This window comes from Macroventuria anomochaeta (assembly GCF_010093625.1).
Source record: "Macroventuria anomochaeta strain CBS 525.71 unplaced genomic scaffold BU25scaffold_6, whole genome shotgun sequence".
Classification (NCBI taxonomy): Eukaryota; Fungi; Ascomycota; class Dothideomycetes; order Pleosporales; family Didymellaceae; genus Macroventuria; species Macroventuria anomochaeta.
This window is the reverse complement of record NW_022985367.1, coordinates 618801-640572: the sequence shown is the minus strand read 5'-3', so window position 1 is coordinate 640572 and position 21772 is coordinate 618801. Positions and strand designations below refer to the sequence as shown.

At 53.5% G+C, this 21772-nt stretch overlaps 9 protein-coding genes across 9 annotated transcripts; 3 read left to right on the top strand and 6 right to left on the bottom strand.

Moving 5' to 3' along the window:
- Positions 1–25: 25 nt before the first annotated feature.
- BU25DRAFT_386990 (proteasome-domain-containing protein) lies at positions 26–1336 on the bottom strand. The gene is made up of 5 exons (XM_033704418.1): positions 1196–1336; positions 1098–1143; positions 1031–1045; positions 706–981; positions 26–657 (listed from the first exon to the last, which is right to left on the bottom strand). The coding sequence occupies exons 1-5, from the start codon at positions 1224–1226 to the stop codon at positions 336–338; spliced, it is 690 nt and encodes a 229-aa protein (XP_033564998.1). The 5' UTR covers positions 1227–1336; the 3' UTR covers positions 26–335.
- Positions 1337–1448: 112 nt separating this feature from the next.
- Positions 1449–2944, top strand: BU25DRAFT_408084 (BEM46 family protein). The gene is made up of 4 exons (XM_033705717.1): positions 1449–1733; positions 1780–2289; positions 2342–2467; positions 2536–2944. The coding sequence occupies exons 1-4, from the start codon at positions 1630–1632 to the stop codon at positions 2681–2683; spliced, it is 888 nt and encodes a 295-aa protein (XP_033564997.1). The 5' UTR covers positions 1449–1629; the 3' UTR covers positions 2684–2944.
- A 2535-nt stretch (positions 2945–5479) lies between these two features.
- On the top strand, positions 5480–7617 carry BU25DRAFT_455872 (uncharacterized protein; the record flags this gene model as incomplete). Its single annotated transcript, XM_033709970.1, has 3 exons — positions 5480–6347; positions 6396–6985; positions 7039–7617. The coding sequence occupies 3 exons, from the start codon at positions 5480–5482 to the stop codon at positions 7615–7617; spliced, it is 2037 nt and encodes a 678-aa protein (XP_033564996.1).
- A 3836-nt stretch (positions 7618–11453) lies between these two features.
- Positions 11454–13188, bottom strand: BU25DRAFT_248150 (uncharacterized protein). The gene is made up of 4 exons (XM_033701603.1): positions 12630–13188; positions 12525–12579; positions 11931–12454; positions 11454–11880 (listed from the first exon to the last, which is right to left on the bottom strand). Exons 1-4 carry the CDS (start codon positions 12884–12886, stop codon positions 11628–11630), a joined length of 1089 nt encoding a protein of 362 aa, XP_033564995.1. The 5' UTR covers positions 12887–13188; the 3' UTR covers positions 11454–11627.
- Positions 13189–14047: 859 nt separating this feature from the next.
- BU25DRAFT_455870 (uncharacterized protein) lies at positions 14048–16500 on the bottom strand (the record flags this gene model as incomplete). Its single annotated transcript, XM_033709969.1, has 2 exons — positions 14048–15746; positions 15809–16500. 2 exons carry the CDS (start codon positions 16498–16500, stop codon positions 14048–14050), a joined length of 2391 nt encoding a protein of 796 aa, XP_033564994.1.
- A 493-nt stretch (positions 16501–16993) lies between these two features.
- On the bottom strand, positions 16994–17702 carry BU25DRAFT_334205 (meiotic nuclear division protein 1; the record flags this gene model as incomplete). The annotated part of the gene is made up of 2 exons (XM_033702521.1): positions 16994–17283; positions 17330–17702. 2 exons carry the CDS (start codon positions 17700–17702, stop codon positions 16994–16996), a joined length of 663 nt encoding a protein of 220 aa, XP_033564993.1.
- A 460-nt stretch (positions 17703–18162) lies between these two features.
- On the bottom strand, positions 18163–18853 carry BU25DRAFT_455868 (uncharacterized protein; the record flags this gene model as incomplete). Its single annotated transcript, XM_033709968.1, has 2 exons — positions 18163–18677; positions 18730–18853. The coding sequence occupies 2 exons, from the start codon at positions 18851–18853 to the stop codon at positions 18163–18165; spliced, it is 639 nt and encodes a 212-aa protein (XP_033564992.1).
- Positions 18854–18961: 108 nt separating this feature from the next.
- On the top strand, positions 18962–20655 carry BU25DRAFT_248138 (WD40 repeat-like protein). Its single transcript, XM_033701602.1, has one exon. The coding sequence runs from the start codon at positions 19000–19002 to the stop codon at positions 20386–20388; it is 1389 nt and encodes a 462-aa protein (XP_033564991.1). The 5' UTR covers positions 18962–18999; the 3' UTR covers positions 20389–20655.
- Positions 20497–21721, bottom strand: BU25DRAFT_386972 (uncharacterized protein; the record flags this gene model as incomplete). The annotated part of the gene is made up of 3 exons (XM_033704417.1): positions 21195–21721; positions 20772–21149; positions 20497–20716 (listed from the first exon to the last, which is right to left on the bottom strand). Exons 1-3 carry the CDS (start codon positions 21677–21679, stop codon positions 20497–20499), a joined length of 1083 nt encoding a protein of 360 aa, XP_033564990.1. The 5' UTR covers positions 21680–21721.
- Between the last annotated feature and the right edge of the window lie 51 nt (positions 21722–21772).

Below are 21772 nucleotides of genomic sequence, written 5' to 3'. Positions count from 1 at the left end.
TTGAAACTGCTAGATACCCCACGTGAACGTTTAGTTGGATGAGAGTCGCACAAAAAGCCGAGCTTTGATTGGGTTGACACAGGTCCACATCGCAGCCTCAACTGCAACATCTACCTACTTTGTAGGGGAAGGGAACTGATGCCAAATGCTGCTCAGACAACTGAACACTTTGTCCGTATGAGAGTGCCGCTTTCACCCATCAATTGAACCCGTATCATTGACCGTCACTGGTTTTTGTACAAGGCTTCATTTCATCGTAATGGTCATGCCTCGCTCAGAGCTGCAGATCTATGTCTTTTGTCTTGAACGCATCTTCACCCTCTAGCACCGACGGACTACTGCCTGCCTGGGCCTTCGTAGTTCTGGTCTGGCAGGTACAGATGTCGCTGTGCACCAGTGGCTGTGAGCACTACCATACGAATCACACCACCAGAGCTGCCGTCCCACTTGATGGCTTCAGAGAGCGCACCCTTGACAAATTTGATGCCCTCCTCCTCTGTCATCTGCTCCCTCCAGTTTGCGTCACAGTATCCGTAGATGTATGTGGACCCCGAACCGCCGATCGCGTACGCTTGCTTGTGCAGAGAACCTCCGAGTGGGATGGAGTACACCTGGCCGCCGTGCTTCTGGTCCCATCCAGCGATGATCAAGCCAGCCCTAACTAATCATCAGTTGTATTCGACACAAAGTTCCCGCACCACTCACGAGAGAGAGTCCTTGTTCGAGTAGCAGAGCTCCTGGAAGATGGCTGCTGCGGTCTGGGTTGTTGGTGGTTCGTCGTTGGTGATACCGTACATGCCGAGATGGTAGTGTACAATGTCAGCGACAGCCTGTGTGTCCGCTGCCGAGCCGGATCTACAACACCAGATGGTGTCGTGAACTTGTGTGAGCTTGTCGGTGACTCGATTCGCGATATAGGCGCCGGTCGTCGTTCTGCTGTCTGCCGCTAATATCACACCGTCCTTGAAGTTGATCGCCATACTGTTGAGCTGTCAGAGCAGGTAGGATGGCGGGGGCGGGATCGACGAACATAGAGGTACCCAGGCTGCGGTGGTTCGTTAGCATCACTCTTCTAAGCTTGGTGTGATGAACCTTACTTGACTTCACCCTTCTTCAGGTGGTTCATGTCGACGTGAATGCCATCTGCGCAGAGTATGTGAGTATCAAGCTTGTGTGATGGGGCAAAGCTAGTTACCCTCTCCTAGCATCCCAGTGGACATCATCATTGCGGCTTCAGCTGTTTGTGGGTGAGAAAAGGCTGTTGCAAGAAGACGGAGTTTTGCGACTGTGGTGTGGGCGATGAGCGAGCTGTAAGGTTGTCGGCGTGGAGTTGATGATGGTAAACGCGCAACAGCTACAGCCTGCGGCTTGGCATCCTCATCGCGCTTGCGAAGTGGGGCTTACAGGCCCGCCGTACCGTGTAGACGACACCATCACCTAACAGTCCATCAAGGACCGCTCGAATCAACATCAGTGAACGATAGGTATTTATCGACTACTAGAGCAGCCCATGAGAAAGTGAAAACAGAGCACCTCTCGTACTGGCTTTCGCCCACGAGCTACCAGTGAGGCGGCGACTACTTTTACGGTATATCCCACCAGCAGATCCTCCAAGTCATATCAGTCAACATGGGTACCGCTCTAGACACGTTTGTGTCGTACTTACGGATACCTCTCCTGGCCTCCTCCGGTATTGCAGCGCTTTGTAGTGGTCTTCTATACTTCAAACAGAAGTATGTCTCACTCGATGACAACAGTAGCTCTCCACTAACGTACCAGTGAGCTCATCTACCCCAGAGCGTTTCCACCTGATGCTCGGACCAACGTTCCACGACCTCCCCAATTTGGTCTCACCGACTACGAAGAGTTGTTCATTCCCACACCAGACGGCGAATCCCTCAGCGCTTTCTATATTCGACCAAACAAGCAACATGCCCGTAACGTGACCGTTCTCATGTTTCACGGCAATGCTGGTAACATCGGCTATCGACTTCCAATTGCTAAGATACTTACGAACGAACTTCGTTGCAATGTACTCATGCTTCAGTATCGTGGTTATGGCTTATCGTCTGGCGATCCCAACGAAAAGGGGCTCATGATCGATGCTCAGACAGGCCTGGATTACATTCGTAATCGGTCAGAACTCCGAGGCATGCGGATAGTCATCTATGGACAGAGCATTGGAGGTGCAGTAGCTATTGGACTAGCTTCTCGCAACCAAAAACAGGGCGACATTGCTGGTGTTGTTCTGGAAAATACGTTTACCTCGATCAGAAAGCTCATACCATCGTGAGTCGTCAATGATTCTCGAGCGAAAGCTTGACATCTTAACACTGCGCAGTGCATTCCCTCCCGCTCGATTCCTCGCACCGCTTTGTCACCAGATATGGCCCAGCGAAGAGACACTGCCAACGGTTACTACAATACCGTTCCTATTCTTGAGCGGTTTGAAAGATGAGATTGTCCCGTAAGCCCTCTGCTTGTACACAACATGTACGTACGACTGTGAACCTGATCGCTGATCTACTGCAACAGAGCCTCCCATATGGCCCGCCTGTACAAGGTCTGCAAAGCTCCAAAGGTATGGCGAGAGCTCCCTAATGGGACCCACAACGATACAGTTGCAGAGCCAGGGTACTTCCAGTACATCGATGACTTCTTGGGGAAATTCATTACAGCATAAAATCTATCGCATAGTGCCATGCATTCAGTTAGTGGAGTCGGCCCTTTGTAGATCAACAGCAAGGCGACATCTGCATGTCTCGACATAGCCAATACATGACAGACTGGAGTCATTCAGACCCATCCGAAGGCGAACTGGCGCGTGCAACGGTCGCATTGTGGTATGATAACGCTCACCGACCCATCATTGTGTCGTAAGGCTCATTTGCAGTCGTAATCGTGCGGGAGTTGCGATGAGGACTGTTCATGCGGGACGCGCTCTGAAGTGCACGTCTTCATAGCCACAGTTTCAAGATAGTAATGATAGACATCGCGTGACCCAGACATTCCAAAAGCTTCCAGCCGTAAGCTCCACGCATCAGACGACCGAGGTGCGGAGGCACACGCAAGACAGACAGGCACAGGGTTCGTTCGAAACTTTCAGTCGATCAACGTCAACAAATACTCGAACGTTGCAGAGTTTGGCAGTCGTTCGCGCCGGTTCGTTTCTAAAGTTGGTACGCTCAGGGTCCAAGTCCAGACTCTGAACACAATGTGGAGTAGCAATTGTACGATCGCCAGGAACCGGCAATGCTCATTCGCTTCTTGTACGCCATTCTGTCCAAGAGGGTATGGGTATCGGCCTCGAAGCCCCGTCATAGTAAAGATCTCCATCATAGCCACACTCGCTTCGTACCTTCGCCACATATATGATCTGATCCCGCCCGCATTTATTTTCAAGTGCTGACGCAAAGCTCACGAGACTGCACAGTGCAGGTATGGGTTCTGACGCCGCCCAGCGGCTTTGCAGCGAATTTACGGTCGGTAACAATGACGAAAAGCACAGTTGTTCGGACTAAAAACCGGCATGCTTTCACTATTTCCGGCGGTTCAGAAGCGTTGCGCTTGCACGGTAGGTTCGAAACGAACTCTGAAAGCAAGGTCCACAAGTGTCGTTGAATACCCTGCGAATTAGCTTAGCGCCACAATTACGTCAACGTCAAAGCTCGTTTTCCCATGTCACAATTGATAGAGAAACTTCAATTTCCGCATCAGCGATATGGAAATTGGGGCATGCGATTTGGCATGCCTTACGTCACCACATTGCAACGAAGGGTCCTGTGAGACGCTGCGATTCGAGCTACCAGTACGCGGTACTGGAGTGTCAACCGTCCCAAGCACTCCGTAAGGCCCATAGGCCAAAGGTTCTGCTGCTACCCTCCCTTGTCACTGATCTCCAGACTGCAGGTTCGCGGCTGTGCTCAGCGCTACTGTCGATCCCGACTGGCATGGGGGCCTCTGCGACGCGGTGTCACCGAGGGTGGCAAAGAGCTACATTGCACATCCATTGGTTCCATTGCATTTCTCGAGAACAACGGCTGCAACCGCTGCGAGTGAGTCGTGGACTGGCGCCGGACGTCTTTCTTACAACGTTCGAGCGACTTTCGTTCTCCGTCAGTCTGGCGCGCCGTTTTCTGCCAGCCTGCTTTGCAGACCCGCCGCAGGGCCCCTATCGTGCTGCAGGAGAGCCGAGCTCACCCACGGCCAAGCTCAGCACCAGACTGTCTCTTCTCCTGGGTGCCTCTATCTGGTAAGTCACCCTCTGGCACTTCGATCATGTCAGTTTGATCTGGCACAGCCACGCGGCACCGACGGCTGCTCCCCTGTCCGTCGAGTCCGAACGTTTCCTGGCATTCATCGCCTTTCCCATTGGCTCACAATCCCTGTCGCGTTTAGACTCGTTCGGGCGGGTACTTGCCCATGCATTACTTCATGGATATCTGCCTAACCCAAAGAATAAGGCCGAAGCTTTGCTGCGAATTTGGGAAGCACGTCTGCTCTCCCTTGTCGCTCAAGTTCCTCACAGTCGGCACTTGCTGAATTTCAGGGTTGGCTCTGCCGTCACTTGCTTTGTCTTTGGGGTCATACCTCCGGTAGTTTTAGCTCTCCCGTCTGCCAAAATGCCAGGGTAAGAAGGGTCCGCTAAGCTTCACCACGGGTCATCCACAGCGAACGCCACTGGCCCATTGGCAATCTAGAAACGGATTCACTCGCCACATTCTAGCATATCTTCCTACACAATACCTGCTCTACCTTGTAATCATTTCGTGGCACCCAATTGCCTATCTTTTACAGGATCTAGTCGATCATCTCGCCTCCAGAGTATCGGTTCCTATCCCATCGTCGCACAGCCATTCCAGAAGCCACAATCTGCAGCCTTGCACCCAATCAAATTACACACCTTTACTGGGCTTGCAGGTAATTGAGGCAAGAGGACCTGCAAACCCTCGCGCGGCATCCCCGTTATTTCTGGATCAAGCCAGTGAGCACCTCTCCGACAACCCCTCGCTTATCCAGCTCCTAATTACCAGCCTCCACGGACTCATCAGGCTCCTTCTTCCGGCCATTGCCGTTATACTAACGTCCTTGTAAGGCTTCAAAGGCCTCGGCTCTGCTATATGAGTGGCCGTGCAATTTTGATCATCATCTCGTTCCGCTCCAAGCGAGCACTTTCTTGAGTGGGTCCTCAACCGCAGCCGTTAGTCGTCCACTGTTCGGTCTTATTAACTCCAAGCTTCTTTTTTTACACCTGATCTTCCTTTACTTCGTACCCTCATTGGTATACTCGAGTATCCGGCATCGCGAAGCCTCAATCTCTCGGTTACCAACTCATCCGGCTTGCCACATCTGTCTAGGGCTTTCTGATATAGATTCAGGTACGTATTGTATTGCGGCGCCATTTCGGTTGACATTTGTTTTGTCACGTCTGAACTGTCGTTCACTAGTCACTCGTTTTACACGTGGAGCATGGGCTGACATGTCTTTCGTTTGGGTCCAGCAGTGGTTTGCGCTTCCGATTGTCGTCGAAGGACAGATGGGTGATTTACCGCCCGATTCACGATCCCGTACCATGGACTTCACCGCAGCTGGTCTTGCGCGTGATGACCAGCATGTGCCCCTACTATCTTCATCGCCTTACAAGGCGCAGGACAATAACACCCCATTTTACTCCCAGCTGAGCTCCATTCCCCAGGGACAGCACCGACCTGACCATCCTTCATCCGCACAAGCAACACCATATTATTCGTCGCAACAACATGAAGCTTCCGCATTCAAGATGGGCGCAATGGCTGGCGCATTGCCCGACTACGGCTCCGACACGCATCACCAGTCTTCGCAGTCCGTTCCCCGTTCGCTGTCCGGCGCGTCGACATCTGCTCTCGTCTATCAGCTCGGACAGAACTTGCAAATACCTACGTACGCTTCCGGCAATATGCCTGTACACCCTTCCTATAACTCAGGCTATGCAACGAGTCCTTACCAACAAGGCTACATGCCATCGCAAAGTACACAAAGTGGGGTCTACCCTACGTACAATCCAAATCAGTCACGGATCCAGGGCGTCGCTCCGATGCAGAACCCTTACCAGCAATACCCGCAATCCTCTCAGTATATGTATTATCCGGCCCCTTATGGAGCTCAAGGGCAGTACCCTGCAGGATATGCAGCGCAAGGCGTACAGAGTCAGACAATGTTTGGAAGGAGACCCAGTTTGGTGACAGCCCCAACCGGCGTCCCTAGTCAGAACGTGGAACTGTCACCTCATGAGGGCAGCTACACGGGCGCGCGAATGGTGCATGGTGACCCGCCTGCTGCATTCGGCGCACCATTCTATCAAGGACCGGGTAGGTACCTTTAGATCCCGTCCTTTGCAGTGCAACTAACCTTCTCAGGAATGCCTCGCCCTGCTTCTGTTAGCTCAATTCCTCGTGGACCTCCTCGAAAACCGAAGCAGTCAGGTCACGCTCTTTGGGTGGGAAATCTTCCACCGGGTACGACAGTGGTGTCACTGAAAGACCACTTCTCTCGCGAGGCTACCAAGGACATAGAGAGCCTTTTCTTGATTTCTAAAAGCAACTGCGCTTTCGTCAACTACCGAACCGAAGCCTCATGCACTGCTGCCATGCACAGATTTCACGACTCGCGATTCAACGGAGTGCGCCTTGTCTGTCGACTGCGCCGTAGCTCAGCACCAGCATCGGGGGTACCTACCGGCCCCTCGGCTATGGTAGGCACACAGCAGGTCAGCGCGTCCCCGCATATGTCTCCCAAGCAAGATGGCGAAGCCGTGGATGGCTTGCAAGATGGAGTTTCAGAGTTACCGGCACATCAGAGCGGCGATGAGACTCCTGCCAAATCCACAGCCGCTAACAAATACTTCATTGTTAAGAGTCTTACCCTGCAAGACCTTGAACTCAGTATACGAAACGGCATCTGGGCCACCCAGTCTCACAACGAAGACGTATTGAACAAGGCCTACCAGGTAAGTCCAACCTTGCATATTATTACTTGTGGATCCAGACTAACATTACACAGTCGGCAGAGAATGTCTATCTGATCTTCTCGGCCAACAAGTCCGGGGAGTATTTTGGCTATGCTCGCATGACATCACCCATCCTAGAAGACGGTTCAGAGCTCATAGGATCGGCACCGAAAGCTGAGAACATAATGGACGCACCAGACGTACCAAAGTCGATCCCTACACCGGCAACGGAATGGGCACCAAGGGGAAGAATCATTGACGACTCAGCCCGAGGAACAATCTTCTGGGAAGCAGAACTGTCCGACTCAGAGGCTGAAGAAGAGGTGACCGAAAAGGTCGAGACCCAAGTTGATGGAGATTCACCCGTCGTCGCGCAGAGCTGGGGCAAACCCTTCAAGGTTGAATGGCTCTCTGCAACCCGCCTTCCTTTCTATCGCACTCGTGGTCTCCGTAACCCTTGGAATGCAAACCGCGAGGTCAAGATCGCAAGGGACGGCACTGAGCTCGAACCCAGCGTCGGTGAACGTTTGATTCAAATGTTTCACCGTCTGGGTCCATCGAATTCTGGGGTCCCGATGATACCACCCGTACAACTGGGCGGACCTGTCATCCCTCAGATGAGGCCCTTTTGAGTGTGCGCTTGCTGGAACCTCACTTGTTGCATAGCTTTGGTGTTCTGCATTGCATTTCTTTGGGATCTCTGCGCATCGATCAGTCAACAATTGCACGCTGAACAATGGCGCGCCTTACCACCTGAATCTCTTCATAATGTTGGACGCATACGGTTATGACAGGAAAGTTCAGCAAATACTCTACATTTGCTCATTCGGCTGGAACGAAGGTCGACGAAGAATCACTGGAAAGTCAAGATACGAAGAATACGGCCTATTGGCGCGCACGCGCAGATGATTGTATCCTTCAGGCACCTTCGCAGGCATTTCCTTTATTCCGCTGTATCATATCGGCGTTTGGAAGTCCTTTGGATCCCTTCCTGCGTAACAAGTAATAGTAGTCGCATGGTTTCCACATCATTGTCCTCTCCATCATCATTGTTCTTGACGTTCTCTTATCGCACTTTGTCTTCCTCGCTTACGCAGTGAGGGCTGTTCATTTCAACTCCACTTAAGGTTCCACTAACAAGGCAGGACAAGTTTTAGGCTTTCATTGTTCTACCTGTACGACGGTCATTGTGCCTGGGACCAATCAGCATCATCAACAACAACAACAATATCTATTCGCTGGAAGCCCCTCTGGCGTCTATTCGGCCATACAGCGTCTCAGAACCCGATGTGCAACTGCCACTAGCTATCTGGAGATTATGGATTGCATACGCCTTTCAATCTGGAGTTGCAGGCGTGAGGATTGGAGTACTCTCCCCCACATTGAGCCGCGCCTTATCCGAACACCCTCCGGACTTCCACGTGTCTTTCCGGCCCTTGCGGCAAGTCTTCTTGCCAACCAATCGGCAGTCAGCAGTTGCAGGCCACGAAGCTCTCGGCCTGCTTGCCTTTCCCTCGAGCCAGATAACATGGACCACCTCAGACCATCCACGACCCAACATGATCTCCGCTACCCCTGAGCTTACCCATACGCGCGGTCATCATCACAGCGAATCTGGCCTGAGGCCAAATGGTGACGCACACGTACCCGCGACCCACGATGCAAATTTCGTGTTTTTGCTAATGCAATTTTCAAAGTTTTCCATTAGAGACCGTGCGTCTGTGGCGGTGCAGCGTCAGCCTGTTACGGGAAGGTAACCAGGGGTATGCTGTCGGAAGACAGCTAGCCGCCGCGGAGCCTCCAAGCCAGCGTATGAAAGGGTGGGTTGATGAACCACGAGTAATGTGTGAGCTTGGCAAGAGAAGACATAACAGATACCAGGCAAGTCTGGCGGCAACGATAGGAAGATCTTCGGGCTGTCACTGAGTAAGGGACACTGCAGGGTCTGTCGCTGCAATGGCTGCATCTGCAAGCGTTGTTGTTGGTGAGTTTGGGGTACCGACCGCGCATAGTGATTTATCACATCCAGACCAAGTATTCTGACCACAAATCCTGCACCGGCGTGGATACACAACACCTTCCTCCTGTATCCGCTCAGTGCTGAGTTCCACAACAGCAGAACAATCGGCACTTCTACACATTCACCATGTACTTGCTTTGTTTTGACATCTCGCATCTAAATGGACTCTCAAACTGTGAGAGACACCCTGACTGTTCACCACCCTCCGCGGACGTACCTTCAATCTTGTGGAAATTAGGAGATGCACGAAAGCCAACGATCCATGGAATCGATCAGGTCCAACACGCACCTTGCCTTCCGCATCCAGGGTTCACTCCGCGATCTAATGTCCTGCGAACCATGGTCCTCTTCCGTCCTTAGCGATGCCAGAATCGATGTCGACAGGGGTTGGAATTTTGTGCAAGGCAGTCAGGCATCTAGAAGATACGATTTGGTAACATTGTGATCCAAACAGAGGCGGATGGTTCCGGTACGCTTCGTGCTCGATATGATGCTAGCCAGCATGGACCACAACGAAACCTCTGCGCTGCGACATCTATAAGAGCTGCGAGTACCAGTCTGGAAACATTCGATTTGATGTCTCTGGAGGTCTGGTGCGCGTCGCTTCCCCGATCTGGGACTGCAGCTGTCTACCATAAGATAGGGCCTACCGTATCTGAGTCTCGTACGCGTATTCGTGTCTGGTTGCTGTATGACTTTCCCTTGTTGGACGCCATTAAACTCCGTTTGAACATCGACTTGATAAAGTTGCAACTACAGCCAACGTACTGGATCCCACTTGGCGGAGCGCGTATAGACGTCCTTAGTCAAGGAAGATCGATAACAAAACGCCAACACAGACTCTTCAGCAGAGCTTCACAGCATTGTCAATCCATAGAGCCTTTCAGACCTGTCAAATCCACAGTAGCCGATTCGCATAAAGTAGTTGCCTATCCTGTAAGTAGCCTCACTCCGCCATGGAAGACTTCACGCCGAGTGTGTCGCAACACATCATGCCTCCAGATCGAAAGCAGAAAGCCGGCACCACAGACAGCACTGTTAGGACAATTGCCCATAACGAGACACCACACGCATCAACGAATATGTTAGACTGCTGCCTACGTTCCAAGACATGCTGCGAGGGTCGACAGATGGGACATCACGAGATCTAGCGCCACAAGGCCATTTCACTCGGCAAAGGACACGATCCCTGGCTGGCTTGCAGAAGCCGTACAGCCCATACTGTCATGTATACGCACCTATGTACAGATACAGACCTTGCGGCGAAGAGCACAATGCTTGTTCAACCAGCACAGGCCTGATAGCAGAGCTAGAATCAGTCGACGGTTCATTTCATACAACAGATGTTTAGAGTGCGACTCCATCGACGAAGGCTCCATTCCAACTTCCCTCCCTCACCGCCACATGCCGATCGCCGCCTCCGTTGTCGCGCATCGGCGAAGACCCTCAAGCCCTGCACGTCGTCATCTTCAAGACCCATCACACAATTTCCGCCTCGATCTCCAGACCACTTAACCTTCGAGATCGCTAGGCTAATGTGCAAATAGACTTTCAGCAAAACAGATTGCTCCACGAGTAGGTACCATCGACGAAGGGTAGATAACAACGCGCACACTGATCTCGCGAGCTCACCATGGTCATAGAACTTGCACACTGGCCCCAGAGATCGAGGGGCTGATCTTGCACTTCTTCCTACAGTAGTTGGCTCAGCAGAATCTCTACATCGAAGCACACCGGACGCTTGGCTAACGACAACAACAAGGGCCCCGCCCAAGCCAGCATCGGCCAATGGGTCCGGAAGCTTCCAACAAGCCCGACGCCGTTCTCGCTAGTCAGCCAGTTACCTGTTCGTACGCGTAGCGGAGAGCTGTGTTCGTATCGCGGAGCGTCTGACTTTTTTTGCTTTTTCCCAGGGGTCTCAATGTGTGCTGTGAACCAGTCACTGGCCTGTTTCGTTTGCGGCAAACATGGATTGCTATTTTATGTAGCCCCTCGGTTGCACTGATGGGCTTTGTAATCTTTACTGTCGTTGTGCAGTACCGTTGGAGTCCGAGCGGCGACAATGTGTCTCACTAAATCACTCCCGCGAACTGTAGAGATCACCTGCCGCGAAATTGCATGATTTGTGAAGATAGCATGTGGTGAGGACGTTGGGGCTTGATGATAGAGCCTTTTCTCTCTAATGAATTGTGAGAAAAACACTTCGATTGGATATGCTTCACATGTAGCACGCGTGGGAAGAAATCTAGACTCCTGATGTTCATTCGCTGCCATCTACGTACAACCCTCGTCCCTTTCCCTTTTTCTGTGGTTATTCCATATCCGTAGTGTAACCAACAAGATCTGTGAACGCCAGCTCGTCTATCTTATATAAAGTCTGGACCGAGCAACAGAAGTACAACAACACTGCCAAGGATCGACTTTGAAACTCCTGTGCCAACAAAGAATAGAGAGACAGTGCATCGCTTTTAAGCACCAAATTGAACGAATCTCTTAGAAACGTAGGTCGTGCAGCTCAGGGTTGATCGACAACGTTTTCGTCGTCGTCCTCATATTTCGTCTTTTGACACATCCGAGGGCCATATTGGCCATCCTTGCGAATCGGAATCTTCATCCCTACACTCAGTCATCAGCATCGTACTCGGACTGATTGGCCAAGGTGCGGGGTCCGTCTTTGCGAATTGGAATTTTTATACCCTGCTGCGCAAAGCACTTGCTGAGAGTCGTGCTCTCGATGACACCAGGGAACTTCTTCGCGGAGTAAACGGTAAATGGATCCGAGAAGCAGGAGGCAAGCATGGGAGTCTTCTCGCCGTGCGCAAGGATGCTGTTAACGTTCTCGCCGCTGCCGATGTTGAAGATCATGAATTTTAGTCTACGGTGGTCAGTGCCGGCCAGTGGAAATACTCGAATCGCAAAGCTTACCTGAAGGTGCCCTCAGTGCGCACAGAAAGATCTTGAAGGACGAACCAGAAGCCAGGTTTGCCCTCTGGGTCATTCAGCTTGAAAGCGTTGACTGAGGTCTGGCCGATGAGGTTCCGCGTGTGGTTCGAGCTTGAATTAGTTGCAGGAACGGCTGGCTGAGCGTAGTTTGCGCCGTATGACGGAAACCCAGGAGGCGCCTGACCGCCGTAGTACTGCGGCTGACCATATGGATGCGGTGCTGGTACTGGCTGGCCGTAGGCATTGTACGACATGTGACCCAAGAACATTTGGCGATCTGGCGCAGGAGGGAAAGAGGTAGTTACGCTGCTACTGATACTGACAGTCGGCGCAGCGCTGCTGTGGCGGACCAAGTTGCATGCGCCGCGCGAGGTATCCTCATGCCAGAGGTCGACTACCAGTGTGTAGAAGGTAGTGTCGATATCGTTAGCATCAATTTCCTGTCCTGTTGCGGCGTCGCACAATATGAGGCGGATGCAAGGAGGCGGAGTGATGGGGCGTCGGTCCTGTCGTTGGCCACATGTCTCAGTTCTGTGCCTCTACCAAAGCAATGGGTTGCTGCGCGAGCTGTCTTACCTTGTCGCCAAAACCACACATTCGGGCTCTGATGGGCTGCTGGTCGACTCGTAACCTGCAATTTATGAGCTCACATGCAAGTAGTATCAAAGGAAAGATGCGCACCTGTAGGTCTTGCCGTTGTGCTGGCCTACGTAGTCGCCATTTTGGTCATTGGGAGGCATATCGCGGTACAAGATCTGGGGTTGCATTTGCTGCGGCGGAGGTTGCTGTTGCTGTCCGGGTGCAGGAAGATGCATTATCTGTTGGGTAGGGTCGTGAAGTTGCGGTGGTGGAGGCAGCGGCCCAGCGCCTGGTCGCTGCTGCTGTGGTGGTGGTGCTGGGATAGGATACTGGTTGCTCTGACGAGAATGGGGATACATGATGGCTGGAATATGGCGCCTGCGCGGTCGATCACGCTGGCAGTGGAACCTGGGTGGGTGAAGATGCGTGGAGAGCTCAGGAGCTCAGGAGCCCAGGGGGAATAGCAGCGATCACGGCTTGGCTGTTCAACGGCCTGCGCTGCTGCTGGAGACTGCGGTGGTTGACTTTTGTGCGATGCGCGCTGCTGGCGAGAGCTCTCTTAGCTATCGCGCCAGAGGGGTGCTGCGGGAAGTCGCTACTAGCGGCTTGCGGGGAAGGCGGAAATTACGCTCTGGGACGATGCTGGCTCCAACAGGTTCTTGTCTTCGTACCAGCCAAATGGGCCACACACTGCGAGGCTGCGAGCGTTGTGTGTAACTCTTATGGTGGTACCCGCCGTCACAGCTGGTATTTGGGTAACGGGAGGTGGTTGTGAGATTGTTGGAAGGGAAAGGGTGGAGGAACAAGAAGCGTGCAACGAAAACGGACAAGAACTAAGAGAAGCACCGACTCTACTCGCAGACACCACCGCTTGGTGCAGTGCTTTTTCAGGTGCAGCCTCAGTACCGTGGGTCACTTCGTCAGAGTCTCCTGAGACTTGAGCAATCGCAGTGGACCAGGTGCAATGCTTGTTCCCCCATTACCACATCGCGCCGACCGTTCGTCCCATTCGTTCCCACTGCAAGGTGCCCACGGGAACTTGCGCGCCCTTCCCAAAGCAACGGTAACCGGTGCCAGCAAGCTTCACCAGTGCTGCAAGCCATCGTTCCTTCGCGAGGTGTGGATGAGACGTCCCTTGAGTCGTCGACGTACCTGGAATTGTATTAGAGTGTTCCAGAGCTTCGAATGCTCTTGGTGATCATGCAATGCTGCTCGTCATTGCTGCTACATTGCGAGGGGTACCAGGCTAGGCAGCATCCACAATTCTTGGATCGCCGTTCGTCAACAGCTCTATTGGAATCGCGGGTTGCTAGATGAAGGCTTCGAAGTATTTATTCATTTAGCCACACATGGGATCTGGTTTGTTCTTCATTTTATCGATGCACATCTCAATGTCTATGTTGACATTTGAAGCCGCTTGGGCGATAATCAACATTGCATCCTACGATTGTTGTGCTTGCTTTTGCTGTGTTCTGTCCACTCACAAGCCTTCAAGACCACCTTCGACGGTCCCTTTGCTTCTAACCGAAATGGAACAGTGTCTGCTTCTTGTTCTTGTTGCCCTTCTTCTTGCCTCCTGCACTGTCTTCGACTGCTGGTGTTGTCGATCCACTTGCGCCAGCACTTGGCGCGCCCCAAGCCTGGTTGACTGGTGTGTTTCGACCGCTGTTGTCCCGTCGCAGACCGAGACCTGTGTATCCAGGGCTGAAGATGGTGGTTGTTGGCTTGGGTGCTGCGGGCAGAGCAGGGAATGCATCTGCGATCGCCTTGTTGTTCTTGTTGGCCAGCTCAGTCGACGATGCAACGCGAGATGGAACAGGCGACACACCCGTGCTGCGGACAGGCGCAGGTTTAGATGAAGAGGACATCCACGGTGTCTGGCCAGGTTTGGCTCCGATGCCGCCGCTGCGACTTGACGAGGCCGCTGCTGGCAAGGCGGGGAATGCGTTGCCCGATGACGCAGTTGACCAACTTGCTTTTCGGTTGGCTTGCGACCGTTGCGACTGTGCTGTTGAGCTCTTGAGCTTCAGCACTCTCGATCCTCCACTGGTCGCAGTACCGCCGTTCAAGGCGCGTTCTGTTGCCGAGCCAGGCAATGACGGGTAGTCCTCGTTGATCGCTTTCCAGTCGCTCCAGGCCTTCAGCAGTCCCTGTTGCTTCGCTTGGATCTCGAAGATGTCAGCCAATTCCTTCACCAGCTTGCCAAGCTCCTTCGAATCGCTGTCAAAAAGGGCAAACAACCCCTCGATGAACTGCGCTGGTGAGACCTTGTCGTTTCGATATGCTGAGACATCAGCTCGGAACTGCTGCAACTTGATCTGGTCGTTCCGCAGCATATTCGTTGCTCGTTCGGTAACAGCGTTGTGTCGCAGAAGTCGCGCCTGGTCTTGCGGAGTCTGTGGTACGGTGGGCTGTGAGTTTAGATTCAAGTTGCCGACGCCGTTCGTGACGTTGTTCATAGCTGGTTGGCTGGGTCTCGATGCAGTTTGTGTAGCTGGTGCAGATGCACTGGGAGCGGGCCGAGCTGCAAACGCCTCGCCGGGAGTAGGAGCTGAGAGCTGACCGCCGAATGTGCGTCCAGTTGCTCCAGACTGCTGAGCTTCAACCTGTCGTTGGTATGCAAGCTCTGCTCTGCTGAGTGTTTGCGCAGATGATGCAGGCAGTGCTTCTGCGTTTGGATCCCTGCCTCTACCACGAGCTCTGCCACCTTCTCGTCTCCGATCGTCTCGCCTACCGTGCTCCTGCTCATGTGGTGCGCGAAAGTTCCCGAATCCAGACATGTCCACCCTTCTCGCGTCTCGAAGGGCGTCCTTGGTCAAACCATTCGGATGAGCCTCGATCTGATGGGCTTTGAGATCCATTTCTGAGTCAAAGACGACAAACTTTTTCTCCAAACATTCTCGGTCCGGACACATGAAGTGGTCTTTCCGGAAGTGCTGCTCAAGAGCGTCATAATTGACGTAATACTGTTGTTGCCGGCTGCCATCTCGACGGTCACAGATGTGGCAGCGCTCGTGTTTGTCTCGACAATGTGTATATAGCTCGTCGTCTCCGTAGAAGCGCTGGCGACAAAATCCGCACTCAGGGTGTCCCTTGAAACCGCTCTGATCGATCGCGCCAGGGTTGTCGTCGCCGAACTTCTGGTGCTTCCGGAGCTCGGCAAAGGTAAAGAGCTCGTGCTCGTGCGTAAAGACCTTTTTATTTCTTGTACACAGGTCACTAGACTCAGTCAGCGATTGGCCAGAACATATACTGGACATCAGGGTACTGCTGATACTTACCACATAACCTTGCCGTGCGCCGTCTTCGTATGACGGTGCAAATCCGGCCAGCCCAAACACGCAACATCACACTCGCTGTCCGGGCAGTTGTACTGCAACAACAGCCTAGCGTCTTCAAAAATCTCTGCCTTCTCGAACTTGATTCCAAGATTGTCATCGGTCTTGAAGAAGTCGCCGGCTGAGAACTCCTGATATGGCTTCTCGTGGTCGTCCGTAAGGATGACATGGTCAGACTCAGTTCGACAATGCGCGCAAGCCTTAGTCTTGTACAGAGCTCTCATTCTAATTGAGCAAATGTGGCAGGACCTGTGGTTGCATGGTGCAATGGCGGTGTGCTGCACGGGCGAGGCGCAAATGAAGCAGACCTCTGCATCGTCGTCCACCGCCTCCTCTGAGGCCGGTTTTGCGATCGTGGGTAGAGCTTCGCTTCGCTCTTCTCCTTCCACCGCGGGCGCTTTGCCCTTGTCGACTGCTAGTCGCCCACCGCGGTTGTTTGTGCCGTCCCCTCTCCCACGACCACCTCGTCCGCGGCCACCTGAGGAGCCGCCTCTGCCTCGTCCCCGAGAGCCAAACTGTTCATGACCGTCCTCAACACCAGAATGTGCTCCCCTTCCACGCCCACGGCCCCTTCCACCTCTTCGCGCCGGGCTCGTAGGTCCTTGCGGGTTCTCTTGAGCTCCAGTATCGGCCATCGCGGGGTATTCGTCTATGGAAAGCTTTGTGGGCGGTGGTATGTGCAGGCAATTGAAAAGCTAATTGTTACAGAGAATGGAAAAACAAGTACAATAAAACAGCAGGAAGAGGCGGTCGGCGCAGGCCAGCGAAGACGGTTATTAAGCGTGGGGGTGTAAGTGAGGGTTTGTGAAAGCTACGAGATGACGCTCTTCTGCAAGCGAATCAATGACGAAGAGGCCGTGCACGCGCAGCGCAGCATCAGCCACCAAGCGAGTAGCATTAGACCAGTCATTAGAGTGACTCAGGCACGCATTTGGACGTAGTGCTGAATGATTCGAAATGATGCTTCAAGTTCTGCGCAAGAGAGATTTTGCTGACAAACACATGCGTGGCGCCTACTTGGCCCTATAATTGGAATGTTCGCTTCCCGCATATTGATCCCTAGATCCTGGATCTTCAAGCTCGAGCTAGCTTATATGTCGCACAACATGTTCATCCAGATGCGGAGCATCAGAGCTCATGGAGTCCTCCATCTTCGTCATCCCACTCGTCGCCATAAAGCTCTCTCAGGACACCGACCTGGCCTTCTCGATCCGACACCCGCTCTTTGAGCCAGCCCTCCATGCAGTAGATGTGCTCAGTGAACTTGTCAGCAGCGGCCTGCGAGCGTCGGGTATCCTCGATCTTCTTGTCCAGCTCGATAGGGTCATACTCGCTGTATGCAGCAAGCTCTGTGCGAAGCTTCTCGACTTCCTTGGTGAGATCTTCATGCTTTGTAACGAGTGTTTTGCGGTCACCACCTATAGATATCAGTGATGAACCCTTTGCGCGATGCAAGTGACGCACCTGTCTCCGCGAGCAGTTCCTCGTCCTCTGCTCGTGCGGCACCAGCTTGGTCCACCTTCGCCTGCAGCTCCGTGGCTGTGGCATTGGCCTTGTCGTACTCTTCTTGTGCCTTCGCCAAAGAGTCCTCCTTCGCCTTCTTCGCCTCGCTCGGAAAGCTCCAGTACCAGTTGCCGCTACCAATCTTCTCCGAGCGGATCTGGGAGTCGTCTTGGAGCGCTTGCAGGTAGTCTTTCACCGCCATGCCGTTGATGGACGCGACTGAAGGTATCAGCTTCTCTAGGTCCTTAATGCTGTATGCCAGTGCAGTCTTGTGGAACCAGGCGAGGATGGTGGCCTGCTTCTGAGCGTTGATCGTAGTCTTGGGTGCCTGCATGAGGTCAGTGAGTGTGAATGGGTGCAGTGCTGGTGACCTTACCATGATTGCTCTGGTTTTGAAAAGAATGCGGTCTCGTATGAATGGATACAGGAGTGGAATGAGTCGCGAGAGCTTGGGCTTTGAGGAGAAGAAACGTGAGAAACGCGAGGGGTGCCTTCCTCGATGCATGACGCTAACCAGCAGCACTCGGGGAGGCAGTCACGCAGCTCAACCACCCAACAACTTCAAACGCGAACATCAGCATCGTACCAAGCATAACCTTGACTCGCTGGCTATGTAGTTGCATTGAGCCGTCTCGGGTGCAGCGAGACGCTCGGTGCAGCTCTCGTCCAGCACCACTCGGCTCATCCCTCCGAGCACCTGCAGTCGTCAGAGGTCATGCTTCTATCCTGTCTCGTTGCTATTCTTCGAATAATCGCTTGCAACTCTGTCCAAGCTGCCCTATTGAGCAATGCTCTCAATCCGACTCTTCTGAAGAGTAACGCGAATCGTCGCTCATTGACTCACTGTCCACCTCGATCGACACTTCCCTCGACATTTCCCTTGATTTAGAGCTCTCCACATCGGTCTCTTGTTCGTCCCTTAAACCTAGCAGCTTCTCTTCCTCTTCGTTGGCCGCTTCGACGAAAGCGAAGTCACCTGTCTCGCCAAGTATTTCTCTCGCAGTCTCTTCCATAAGGATGCCAAAGGCGATCAGTGCAGTCTCATCCATGCATTTCCAGGCAAGCTGGCCATCGCCTTCAGAAGTTCGCGAATACAGCTTCGACACATACGCATGAATCGCGGTCAGAAGCTCGCTACCTGGTAGCTGCTGATCGGCTGGCAGTTGGGCATGAGCGTTGTAGTAGTCAGTTTCCTCGTACCGGACCGGCGCGTTGGCCTGCTTGAAAAGAACCTCATCTGGTCGAAGGGGTTGTCGAGAGCCTTTCACGTCCTTGACGTTGCCAAGTAATCCAGCTTGCGTGACACGTCCTTTGCTATCGTCAGTTTCACATCTACATTACTGTCGAAGTCAAACATTTACCTGCTACTGCATCGTAGACATTGGCAGTGCGCCTGAATGACTTCTCCTCTATTACGTCCTTGTCGCCGACTGGAGACTCAGAAGACGGACGTGTGAATCTTCCGTAGTAGGGCCTGCGCGACATTGTCGTTGCTGATGTACAGTGGCTTGGTGCTTGCACCGAAATGTCTAGCGCGGTGAAGGGCGGACACTAGGCGCGATCGACGTCATCCTCGCTCGAGTCACCACGAGCTCTCTGTCAACCTTCACGCGCAAAGCATGTAGGCGCATATGACCACTCAACAACACTTGCTCGATCGTGCATATGGCTTCACACACAATGACGCTCTCAAACGCGCAACCGCCACCAGCCTCATATACGCGCTGCAACCAGCCGGCGTGACCTTTAGCCAGCGACTGCCCCCTGCAGACGACCCTTATGCGCGTATCCCGGCACATATCGCAGGCGTGAATGCCTTGACGATCGACAGATTCGAGGGACGGTACCTACTTTCCGGCGGCGCGGACTCCTCAATCGCAATATGGGATCTCGAAGCCCAAACCGCCAGCACAGAGAGCGGAGAGACGTACCTCCCTCTCTCAGCAGTGAACAAGACGGCAAAGGAGCATAAGCTAGGCATCACACAGCTCAGCTTCTACCCTTTCGACTCGCTCGCCTTCCTTACATCCTCCTACGATCACACCGTCAAGCTCTACTCCAGCGAAACCCTCGAAGCCTCAGCCTCCTTCGACCTCGACGCCGTGATCTACAATATTGCCCTTTCCCCGATCGCCTCACATCTCCTCGTTGCCTGCGCGACCCAAGGTCCGAACGTCCGCTTAATCGACCTCCGCTCGGGTGCAACAACACACAGTCTCGCCGGACACGCGGGCGCCGTGCTCTCTACAGCCTGGAGCCCCGTGACAGACCACCTCCTCGCATCTGGCGCAACAGACGGCACAGTGCGCTTCTGGGACATCCGGCGCAGTGTTGGCTCCTTGGGGTCTCTCAACCTCGAAGACTCCGTGGGTCGCATCGGCGCACCGACGCACTCGAACTCACATGCCCAAAGCCACGGACAAGCGCACCGCGGCGCCGTGAACGGGATTGTTTGGACGGAAGACGGACGACATCTCGTCACTGCAGGACACGACCAAAGGATCAGAGTCTGGGACACAAGCACGTACGCCAACACACTCGCCAACTTCGGCCCCATGGTGAAGAACAGCGGCCTCGCGCCCACCATCCCTATCGTACCGCCCAGACGCAACCTACCCGCGCGTGCAGATGTCGTGTTCTACCCGAATGAGCACGAGATCCTTTTCTACGAGCTGTTCGACGGCAAACTCCTGCGGCGCATGCGGCGCCCCGAAGTCGCCAAGCGCGCTGCTGACGTCGCTGCTGCGAACAGTGCGAATGGCAAGGGTCAGAGGAATGCGAAGGATCGCATCACGAGTCTGGCATGGAGGGCGCACGATGTGGAGATGTATTCTGCGCACGCGGACGGGAGTATTTGTGCGTGGAAGCCGCGGACGGATGAGGACGTTGAGGCGGACGAGGAGGAGCGGGTTGAGGAGGAGGAAAGAGATAAGAGCAGGAAGAGGAAGAGAGATGTGCTCGATGACATCTACGCAGGATTGACGAAGAAGAACATCACATTTGGGAATATGGGGTTATAGCGGAGACAGACTAGACGATTTCGATCATGAGCTGACGGCTTCTGATCATTCAATCACTTGGGGTATCTTAACGTCCAAAGCTATATTGAAGGCATGGCAGAACTCGCATCAAGAACCATACCGGTAGACATGCAGATACACTTTCTCCTCCCCCGGCTCAACATCACCAGGCAGCAGATATTCCAGCAACGCCGTTTCCCTGAATCCAGCTTCAGCCATGAGATCAAAGAAAACACATTCACTATCGTGCCGCATCTTCATTGCTATTGCAACAACGAGCTTCGTATGTACAGCGGCCAGTCGACGCAGTGTGTTGACGAGCGCCGGGCTGGGACATGTCAGTTGTGATCGCGACTGAGAAGTAGTTAGGACCGATAGCGTACCTGCTGTCAGGGTTGTATGTGCAATCAGCGGCCAGCACCAGTTTGATTCCGGCGCGCGGGTGTGCGAGCCAGGCAGGTAGTTCAGCGTCCCAATCCAGTTCCTCGAAGGAGAGGTTCGATCCGTTCCTTAGCTCTAGGACAGATTCACTGATGTTCTTCTCAACGATTTCCCGTGCTTCAGGAAGATCAGAGAGTGTTACGTCGCAGTTGGGAATGACGGATGCAAGTGTCATGCCGACTATGCCACAGCCTGTGCCTAGCTCCAGCACACCCAGGCTTGCACTTGGATCGCGCGATGTGAAGTCCAGGGCTGTGGCTAGGGCGCTCTCCTTCGATCCAAGAGTGTCCATTTGACAGGATAGTGTGATGCCAGCATCCCTTAGAAGTCAGTCAACCGTGTCTGGAGAGGAGAACGCGGCGTACCACAAGTGTCGAGCAATGCTCTCTCCAGTCTCTTCCCAGACGCTTATCCTTCGACGAGCTACTTGAAATCTTCGCTCAACCAGTTTCACTGCCTCCTTGCTCCCGTTTGAATTGAACTCGGCGCTCCACGCTGAGACGATGCCCTGGGAGTCTTCTTGAGACAGGTTGACAAGCGTATCATGTTCAGCCTTGGGCTCGACACCAACCCGCACGCGCAGGGGGCCTAGTGTAAAGGACTTCTTCAACGGCAGTGTTATAGCGAGAGCCCTCATCCCCGCAGACCATTTCACAGTGCGCCATACCCATATCTCATCGCCTTGGAAGTCACGTGCAGGCGAGACGAGTTCTGCCGCCAACTCAGCATCGTAGGGAAAGAACGAATCGCCCAAATCAGACGTAAGCGTGATGAGACAGTAGACATGGCTTTTGTCCGCCCCTTTCTCGGGGACGATGCGGGGCGTCTTGAGGAAGCGGACATAGCGCATGACGGTAGGTAAGGGTTGGAGTTGGGTCTGGTTTGACGTGGGGTAGCCGACTGGCGTGGGGTGGGCCAAGCAACCTAGGTAGGGTGAATGGTC

Excerpts from the sequence above, each read along its gene's own strand:
- BU25DRAFT_248138 (XM_033701602.1), top strand. The coding sequence starts at position 19,000 with ATGACCACTCAACAACACTTGCTCGATCGTGCATATGGCTTCACACAC.
- BU25DRAFT_408084 (XM_033705717.1), top strand. The coding sequence starts at position 1,630 with ATGGGTACCGCTCTAGACACGTTTGTGTCGTACTTACGGATACCTCTC. Across the intron at positions 1,734-1,779 it reads CTTCTATACTTCAAACAGAA|TGAGCTCATCTACCCCAGAG; the intron begins GTATGTCTCACT and ends CTAACGTACCAG. Across the intron at positions 2,468-2,535 it reads TTGAAAGATGAGATTGTCCC|AGCCTCCCATATGGCCCGCC; the intron begins GTAAGCCCTCTG and ends CTACTGCAACAG.
- BU25DRAFT_386990 (XM_033704418.1), bottom strand. The coding sequence starts at position 1,226 with ATGATGATGTCCACTGGGATGCTAGGAGAGG. Across the intron at positions 1,144-1,195 it reads CACTGGGATGCTAGGAGAGG|ATGGCATTCACGTCGACATG; the intron begins GTAACTAGCTTT and ends TACTCTGCGCAG. Across the intron at positions 658-705 it reads TCGAACAAGGACTCTCTCTC|GGCTGGCTTGATCATCGCTG; the intron begins GTGAGTGGTGCG and ends ATGATTAGTTAG.
- BU25DRAFT_248150 (XM_033701603.1), bottom strand. The coding sequence starts at position 12,886 with ATGTATCCCCATTCTCGTCAGAGCAACCAGTATCCTATCCCAGCACCA. Across the intron at positions 12,580-12,629 it reads CACAACGGCAAGACCTACAG|GTTACGAGTCGACCAGCAGC; the intron begins GTGCGCATCTTT and ends CATAAATTGCAG. Across the intron at positions 12,455-12,524 it reads TGTGTGGTTTTGGCGACAAG|GACCGACGCCCCATCACTCC; the intron begins GTAAGACAGCTC and ends GGCCAACGACAG.